This window comes from Megalops cyprinoides, chromosome 2, assembly GCF_013368585.1.
Source record: "Megalops cyprinoides isolate fMegCyp1 chromosome 2, fMegCyp1.pri, whole genome shotgun sequence".
NCBI classification, from domain to species: domain Eukaryota; kingdom Metazoa; phylum Chordata; class Actinopteri; order Elopiformes; family Megalopidae; genus Megalops; species Megalops cyprinoides.
The window spans coordinates 53,492,279-53,502,100 of record NC_050584.1 but is presented as its reverse complement, the minus strand read 5'-3'; the positions used below and the strand labels follow the sequence as shown (position 1 = coordinate 53,502,100).

The following is a 9,822-nucleotide window of genomic DNA, read 5'->3' as shown; positions in this document are numbered from 1 at the left end:
CTCTATAATGATCACTCTAATCTTTTGATTATTGTAAAGAAAGTCTATTGTTAAATGCTTAATTTTTTCACCCTTCAGACACACAAACCCTGCATCCTAGAGGGCGAACAAGCTAGTGTCCATCAATATTGACCCACAAGTTATTTTCTAAAAGTGCTGTGACAATTCTGACAAATACATTGGTAAGAATTTTTTGTCTGTAGGTTGTGTGAAATCAATGATCTCCTGTATAAAGGTATTTTAGTATTGCAAATGGATTGTACACTAGATACGCAGAGGACAGCAGAGACACAGTAATGATACAAATGGCTTCAGACACACTAATGATTATCTATATACCGCATAGACACAACAGTATAATGAAAAACTACTAGTATTACAACACCAACAGACAATGTTAGTTAAATATGCATTTAAATTCTGTGCAAAATTAAAAAGTTATTATGAAAGAATCATGATAATGCTGAAGATACATTTGCAAAAATATCCATTTTTTCATTGTCAAGAGATCCTCCATGGTGTAGAAGGAGTATATTTCATCAGTGTTTCCCGGAGAAGTCCTAGTTCATAAATGGCCAGCCTGCTCTCTATGTCCCTCTAACTTACATCACTCGTACTCCCATTCTCAGTGGTGGTTTTGTGTGCTGTGCAAGACAATGCCCTGAGGAAAGGGACCGTACTCCATCATAGGGCTGTTCAGGCATCTGACCAGTTCATCCGGCAGCAGGGTCTGCCCCTCAGAGCTGTCTCCCTGCACCGCTGGCCTCTCCTCCAGCCAGGACTCTCCGCTGAAAAGAGTCTGGGGCGTGCCTTTGAAGTGGATGCCTCCCATGGTGCTCAGGCCTGTGCTAGATCTGTCCTGGGCCAAGTCAGAGAGCCACCCTCTCAGAAGTCCACACACCTGCGGGCTGTAAGGTGCCCCTGCCTCATCTGAAATGGGACCGATTTCTGTGTGCAGCGGGGTCAGCCATGGATCCTCCTCCTCTGGGACCTCCTCCTCCAGAGTTCCACCAGTGATCTGAGGCTTGTATCCGTGTCTCTCTGCCAGGAGCAGGTCAGTCTCTGGCTCCACTGGGGACGGCATTGCTGCCACCATGACACCATCAGTGTTCTCCTCCGCCCGGGGTGAGGGGTACCAGTTGGTTCTCTCTACTGGGATGATCTCCACTGGAGTAATGGGTGGGTCATTGTACACAGACTGCCAGAAAGAGTCTGAATCGCCTCTCTCCTTCTCCTTATGGAGCAAAATGCACAGTGATGTTGATACAGTATGTAGAGGGATAGAAAGCAGAGTGCTTTTCAAGGAAAGTCTCATTTACATGATTACCAAAATCTTTGTAATTGTTGGTTATGGTAAACAATTCCCATATGGTCAGTCAATAAACTAATAAATTGAATATGTTTTGCAGTTATTGTTTGACATCTGAATCAAATCAGAACAACCTATTTGCATTTGAACACGGCTGATTACCTGCAACAGTTTTGTGGCAGTGCTGTTTTCAACTCTGGGGAATTTCTCAAATAACCACTGAGGTCCAATGGTTTTGCATGTCCTCTTGATCCTGAAAGGAGAGCAGCGTTCATAATGACAGCAGCACTACTGACTAACTGCTGTGGCTGGCCATTGTCATAGATAAAGTAGGTATGTATTTTTAATTGGTTACCTTCTCCTATTCCAACAAATCAGATTTGCCAGAATCACCAGAAGTCCAGCAATTACGAAGCTCAGCCCAATATTTGAGCCATCTAGGAGAGAGCGTTGCTCTGTTTAGAAAAACAACATCAAGAAAGCTATCTGAGACGGAACCACATTAGTAACCATGTTTATTTTGAATTTCAACTTCAGAGGTCTGATAATAGCTGTAGCTTTGACGTTAACAATGTTCAAAGATTGCACCCTCCCCTGCCACAAATAAAAAAAGCAGAAGAGAAACTGGAGTTGTGGCAGGGCCACCTGGGTGTTCTGAGTGAGAGGGGGTAGGTGATTCTGACCTTTCAGAGAGCTTTGGAGCTGACAGAAGACCCCCTCACCCAGTGGGCCCTCCCCAGCAGAGGTGGAAGCAGAGACATGAAGGTCAAAGGCCGCGTCCACATCAACAAGCCACATTCGTCTGGACATGGAGCCTGCCAGGGTCACTTTGAAGATACAATAAGACAGATTCAAAAACGTTTTTTTTTAATAGACAGATGCAAAACATATTTCTAAAATAGATGCAATCATCAGTCTCTATAACTGGCAACGGTTGAATGTTTCTAAATACTGTATGTTTCATGAGTGTTGGTTTATAGAGTACAGCTGTAACGTGAGTTGGGGGTATGCTAGGGCTTGTAGCTCTTTGTTCAGTTTCAGAAGGGTGTATGTAGCCACACATCTTCCGCTGTTGCCTCTCCTTCCTGTTGTTCTCACAGCAAAGGAATAATTATAGCTGCTGTCTCACTTGCCAGGGCCCTGTTCACAGCAGACTGTAGTACGATACAGCCTGCTTGTCACTGCTGTTACCACTGCTCTGCTCTGCTGGCACAATTTGTTTCATTCGGGCAATATGAACTTGAAAAAAAGATACATGTTTTTTTTTATTATTTATTCAAGAATTGAAAGGAACAACACAGTTATTTTTTTCACCGTTTCTTAAAAATGAGGTAAAAAGTTGAAACTAATTTTACTTTAGAGAAGGAGCTGCCTAACACGTTATGGATAATAAGTGTTTTATTCTGGATGATGTTAAGCATTATAATAAAGCAGGTTGATCTCACGCTATCATATTCATTTTCATAAACGTGTATAAGCGTGTCACATGTTAAGAGGGTGTTGCTTTGATTCATCTACTCGGAGGCACTTTGTCAAGAGTCACTATGTTGCAGGAGAGCCACCTAGTGAGCTGATACACGCTTATCATTTTCACCCTGATGATTCAGAGCTGAAGGAGATCTGAGTTACTGGAAATGAAGAGCATATTTTCTGTAAATGGTGAAAACCCTGCCTTTGGTCTGTGGGTTTGAGACGTGTAAGAAAGGACAGGTAGCAGCCCGGAGGATTCAGAGAGTTGGTTTGCTGTGTAAGAAGAGTGTAAGAAAACACGCATACACACACACACACACACACACACACACACACACACACACACACACAACCACGCACACACACACACACGCATACACACACATACACACACACATGCATACACACGCATACACACACGCACACACACACAGACACACAGACACACACAGACACACACACACACACACACACACACACACACACACACACACACACACACAAGTTTCTCACCCTGTTGCCTGGTTCTGCGATTCCTCATGTAGATGGTGTAGTTTGTGATGAAACCTCTCTGTTGGTCCAAATCAAGCTCCTCCCACTGGACCTGTATACGGGTGGCCTCAATTGTGAGCACAGACACCTTGGGTCCAGAGAGTGGTGCTGAAATAGTTTGCAGAGTTTACAGCTTCAGACACTGTGAGTGAAAGGTTGATGAATAGACAAATTTTTCATGCAGTTGATGAAACTGCAGCACAGTCATGTGGTTATCTTATTTACATTCTTAACATGATCAACATTAGCATGACTTAATCGAACAGCCACAGTCATCGCAATAAAGATATGTGATGAACAAACTTTGAACTTACTCTCTTCTTTGGAATAGATTTGTTTGGACGCAGGTTCAGATGCACCCACTGAAGTTACTGCATACAAGGACACATTAAACCTGACCCCTGGTTTCAGACCTGTAATATCCCATCAGTAAGTAATTCTTTTCTGTTCATTTCATCTTCATCACAGTCTTAAACATGCACTCTAACAGCATGGCTCTATGTACCAGTTTGCCCCTGTCTAATGAACATTGGAATAAGAAACAGTGTCCAGTTATCAATGTGGCTAAAATGCTAGTCAGGCCATGGGTTGCATGATCACAGTACATGAATCACAGTGGATGAAATATTATTGACATTATTGCATTCATGTTTCTGTATATTCACATCCATAAATTCTAAGGCATATTGTAAAATGTATGTACGCTAAAATGATTCTGGGGCCACTGCACTTGCATGACATTTTCAGAATTAAGAACCCACCTTCAGCATGTGTGGAATTGTGGTCAGCAGCCACTTTCTTCCACTGCATTTTCAGAGAGTGGCTCTGCCACTGAACAATGTAGAAGAGTGCTGATTCGGTCGGATGACGGTGCATGTCCCAGGTCAGGAAAACACGGTCCTCACCTGCAGGAGCCAAATCTCTCACGCAAGGTGCAGCAAGACCTGTCAGGTGAACCAAAATACATATCATGACCATAGGGATCACAGGAATTGTCCCAGTTTACTGATGTCTCCTACATGCCCAACTAGATCATTCGATGACTATTTTCTAATTCAAAGCATTTTTGGTGGGTTGTTTTCTAGAGGCAGAACTAGGGCCTCACCCATTTGTCTGTGCAGGTACCATACATGACCTGTTCACACACAGCTGTGTGAGACCTCTAGCAACCTGCTGTAGCCAGTACCGGGGTCCCCTCCTAAACACAAATATGGTTTTCCCACAGAGAGAACATGTCGGTGGCGAAACCCTCACGTGTCTGCGCGATGTGTAGAGCGGCAGGAGGGGATTTCCCTGCGGATGTGACGGCGCTGACAAAGAGAGTCTTCACTCCAGGTGACACTCGGAGATTACACTCTGTTACATCGGCATCACAGGTATGCACCCGTTCCTGGCCGCCCTCCTGGTAAACAATCTCATGGCCCAGCATCACACCTTTGTAGTCTTCAGGAGTAAGGGCCTACACAACACACAACAGGCAGCAGGCAGATTGGAGGAAAAGGCAGTGTAAAAAGCAGATTTAAGTCATTGATTTATTTTAGATTTTTTTTTTTAAAAATGGGCAATAAATTAGTTTATTTCCCTACAAATCATCTAAATATGTAAGTATGAACAATATTGTGATTTTGGACATCACCGTATTTTAAGCCAGCTTTGAGGTAATGTGCACATACATATGATTTTATTTTTGTCCACTAGAGTGAGCTCTTTAAACTCCTTTCCTCAGTGGGAGGCAGTCGTCACTCTCGCGGTATCACAAAGAAAAGCACAAGTGCTGCCTTTCATGTGGTGAATTTAATTATAGAGTGGAAGACCTCGTAACTTAGCAGCACTGTGTAATTATTATGCCCACAAATGGCAGTGTGTTATGCACTGGATGTTTTGAGGACGTATGCAAATAAAGGTATATGTACCTTCCATAGTACTGTAACCCTGTTTGTTCCATCCTTCTGAATGCCTCTGAATATTCTCCAGACATCCAATTGTCTATGAGGTGCTGGAAAAAGAGAACAACAGACAAATTGGGTGACAATTTCAAATGGAAAAATCGTGACTAAAGTCTGGACAAGACAAAGTGTTATTGCTACTAACTAACATTGAGGAATATGTTGATTGTTATTTGTTTTCAAAGGGTTGAATGAGTGAATTGTTACATGACTGAATGAATTACGTTAATCCAATCTCATACATGATGCAGTATCAACATCAGGACAGCAGACTATTGTGGCCACCTGTTCCTGGACTCATATGCCATGCAGATGGACTCCATTCGCTGCACTTAGATTTTCCTTCTGCAAAGCACACTTGGATCTGAAACTCATACTGGGTCAGCGGTTTGAAGCCTTTCAGCAGCAGCAGGCCTTGACTCTCCTCAGTCCCCTGTTTTTCCACCTGCACAAAACACAACTCATTAATCTTACATGGACAAAAAATCACAAACTAGTACATGTGCATGTTGAACTTTTATTCAGTATATCATTATATGTAAGCTGATATACTTGATATAATGTTGATGTGTCCTTAGTCCTCAGGTAAACCGACCATGGGTTAAAAGCACCCTCCTGCCTGTCTGGTGCTTGGAATGAAACCATTCAATGGAAAGGCAGAAGCTTTACCCAATAAATGTTGATGTCTTACCTCTCAAATTACAGTCTTAACAGAGTGTGAGCATTATTATGTTTGAATCAAATGAAAAGAGCATTGAGAAAAATTCTAGGTCTGCCACTTTGAGATGTTTGACTTATGGAGGTTCAGCATAGCTTAAACTGAGTTGCAAAGATAGTTGTCCTCTTTGACAGAAAAACAGATATAATAACAAGTTTGTACCTATGTATGAAATATTGTCATTTCTTCCAGTATTATTAAAAACATTATGTTTTAAAAAATGTTTATCTTTATTAGATGGATCTTGTTCTCTTCCTTTGTAAGTCGCTCTGTGTAAGAACGTCTGCAGAATGATAAATGTAATGATGATGAATGTGAGATGTAAACGACAAGTGATAAATATAAATGTATAAAGTGATATCTTGCAGTAATTGCAAATGTTAAAATTGTGAATTAAAAGACATTTCTTTAAACAATTTAAAGATGAAAATATGCATCATAGGTGGTTATTATATTGTTTGCAAAGGTCTTACCCAGGGATCTTTGTCACCTCTGGCCTCTCTGACTCTCACTTTGGTCTTCCATGGTCCCAGCGATTCAGAAATATTCCAACGTAGCATAGCAGACAGGGAGCTATTCTCAAACTCCACCGCTATGATTTTAGGGGTGCTGGGTATAACTGAGGCAAAAAAAGAGAGACCTTAAGGTACTCAATCTCACAGTCACAGTGGAGGTCTGTAGATATTCATATTCTTTGAACTCACCTAAGTCCGCAACTGACAGCGGAACGACATCGGAGGCAGACTCTCCCAAGTCATTCTCAGCTCGCACGCTGACGTTGTACTCCCCATTCCCGTCAAACATGGACCGCGGCACACAGAGAGCGCTCTCATTCTGGCTCTGAACATGAAACGACTGGGCCCCATTTTTACTGGAGAAACAACGCAGTATTTGTTTATTGTAACTAGGAGACTGGCAAAGAGTGAGTGAGACGACGCATTCAGGGACAGGAAACATGCTCACTGTTGGAATGTCACGCTGTAGCTGGTGAGTATGTGTGTTTGCCTTCCTTTGTTCCAAGTGCAGCTGACATTTTCTGAATCCTTCGTGGCAAAACATCTTATCCCAGTGGGTTTCTCCGGAGGAACTGTGGAAACAGTTCATTTGCATTCCTTATACTCTCTCCACATGGGCTGTGTGCCATGCTTAAACATATCAGTCTCAGATCAAATAGGACAATAAAAGTTAACGTAGCTCAAGCTTAACACAATCCTCTTGAATCACAAAAACCTCTTGAGTCAAAGTTATCTTTACTCAACCAATGTATTTAACATCAGCACCTATTCTCTTATTCATCTGCAATGTCATTTAAAGTCAGCAATGACACTATCAATTTTGTTGAATTTCTCACCCTTAAAACCTCCTTAGCATTTTCATTACGGCAAAATAATTTTAAAAAGGGGAGCGTAACAAGCTACCCATGACAATGGACGCTATCAGATTAGCCTGTGTCATAATGTAATTTCTGTGCAGGGCAGCGGTAAAAAAAAAAAAAAAAAAAATGTTTACTGTACTTACATCCAGACAGGAGCACCATTCCGCACACGGTTTGCTCCAGACTACCATTGCTCACTCTGCAGATCAGCTCAGATTTGGGTGTGCTGACGTTAGCCAGGCGCAGCCTCACGGTGGAGCAGTTGAGCACCTGCAGAGGTGTCTGGGGTTGCTGGTTGAGGGAAATGGAGAAACGCCTGCCACACTGCTTGTTGTAGGAGCGGCAGAGGACGGTCAGCTCAGAGCCCATGGAGACTACAGTGTCCGCTGGCTCCACCCAGAGGACGCCGTTACACATGACCTTCATGCAGCCTGGGGGGAAATACACAGTCAGATGAGCAATAGCAAAATCATCAATAGCTGTCTTTGAAGTCTTCGTTTTGTGTTGGATCAAGGCAACTGCCTTAGTGGTAACATTGTGCAAATACTACAGCTACACTGGGGATTATAAAAAAGGATCTTAGCACCCAGACATTGCAATGTCACATACACTTGACATTTTATCTTGCTTTTTATTGTCTGTGTTAACCATTATTAAGGTCATAATGAAAATAAAGAAGAAGCAAAAAAGGGAGAATTTAAACTTACATCCAGTTCTCCAGCAGAGAAAGCAGAAAAACAACACCTCCCACGTTTTCCTACAGCGATCCATCTCTTTCACTTCTGGGTAAATTAAAACAGATACATTGATATTTTGTCCAAAATGTCTCGTTTCTATCTCTCTCTCTGTCTTTCTCTGTCTCTCTCTCTTTCTCTGTACATCTGCCTGTCTGTCTTTGTCATCATCTTAATGGAAATGCGTCAGATGATGCAAAATGTACAATGCTACCACAAACATTTTCATATAAATATATTTTCATATACAGCTATTTTGTAGTGTAAAAAATACAATACTTGACAATAACTGCTCATTTAAATGCGGGCCATGACATTGTCTCGATCCCCCCACAGGTGAGATAAATATGGTTGTTTTCTGGTTTGGAAAGTGACTGTCTCTCTACCCACTGCTTCAGCCAAATTTCATTAAAAGTGACCTGAGCACTTGCATGTTATCGCCTGTGATAGTTAAACTAATAAACCGTTTCATTTCAGTCATGAAACCTCTTTGCGTGTTTTTGAGGGGTACTGACCTACATTTGTGGTCTTTCTGCATGAGCTCAAACTATGAGGTGTCCTACATTAGCACGAACCCTCTCTTTCACATCAGTAATGCAATTAGCTTTCTCACCTCACTTTGTAAAACTTTTTCCACTTCAGTCTTTCTCAACAGCTTACAATGATGTGGTTGTGGTGTGATTTTAACAAGACAGGCTTGTGTCATTTACATGGATATTTTTACTGTAATACACTGTTCAATGTTACAGCTGCAGAATGCCATATTCTATATGTAAATCAAGAACGCTCATACATATTGTCCCCAAGAGGAAATGTTTGATTCATACTAATGGAAACATGAGGAAAAACGCATTCAACACAGGGCAGTTACCATTCTGGCGTTCTCAGCAGTTTATCTCTGTCCAGCAGTCCATATGTCATGTTCTCACAGAACTGTTTCAGGTATGTCCAGACATCACATTGTCTTCATATGTGGTTTCTTTATGTATCCTTTAGGTAACTTCATCACTGAGACATTTTCAGAGCTCACTTCAGCTCTACAGTCTGATGTGCCTTTCTGAAATTCATTATGGGTAGCACATGGCACTGTTATCACAAAACAGAAATTGATGCATCTACAAGGTCCCGCTAAGGAACTAGTGAAGGCTATGCAAACTACATATTCCAATGGAAATCCCCTCCAAACGCCCAACATGAAGCTTTGCCCTTTGCACTCAATACTGGAGAAATGTCTTATCTTTGTTTTGTCTTTATGATACCAGTTAGGGTTTTCATGTATGCAGTGGGCAGAAGTATTTGACATTTGAAAGAGAGAGAGAGAAAGAGAGACAGAGATAAAAAGAGTGACTTACTTTAGTCTTTATCCAGCATGGTCCATAGAGCAGCCAGTCAGCATGTGAAGGAAGCACTGAGGAAGTCAGGTTTGAAAAGCTGCCCCAGATTTATGCTCCTCTTATACTCAGTTTCCACCTCCAGCCACAGAAGGGGAAGGCCCCACCAGCTCAGATATGTTGAAAAAGATAAATTTAATGATGAGACCGCTATGGTCTTGCAAGAAAAAACATTGTGGCTTTTAAAAGGGAATAAATTCTGTCGTTATGATCATTTAGAGCCATTTTCATGTGAGCATGCTGAGAGCTGAGCATGTGGAAGGTGTTGGTGCTGTAACCACTCCCATGAACAATACGGCCTTTGTGAAAGCTTGTGTTGGGTGCACA

The 9,822-nt window shown here is 41.9% G+C and overlaps 1 protein-coding gene across 1 annotated transcript; it reads right to left on the bottom strand.

Moving 5' to 3' along the window:
- Positions 1-554: 554 nt before the first annotated feature.
- il23r (interleukin 23 receptor) lies at positions 555-9,518 on the bottom strand. Its single transcript, XM_036519833.1, has 17 exons — positions 9,457-9,518; positions 8,976-9,161; positions 8,078-8,152; positions 7,514-7,801; positions 6,959-7,082; positions 6,700-6,866; positions 6,469-6,614; positions 5,563-5,722; positions 5,245-5,327; positions 4,586-4,790; positions 4,093-4,275; positions 3,646-3,744; positions 3,293-3,439; positions 2,032-2,136; positions 1,665-1,746; positions 1,472-1,562; positions 555-1,234 (listed from the first exon to the last, which is right to left on the bottom strand). The coding sequence occupies exons 3-17, from the start codon at positions 8,139-8,141 to the stop codon at positions 626-628; spliced, it is 2,553 nt and encodes an 850-aa protein (XP_036375726.1). The 5' UTR covers positions 8,142-8,152; positions 8,976-9,161; positions 9,457-9,518; the 3' UTR covers positions 555-625.
- Between the last annotated feature and the right edge of the window lie 304 nt (positions 9,519-9,822).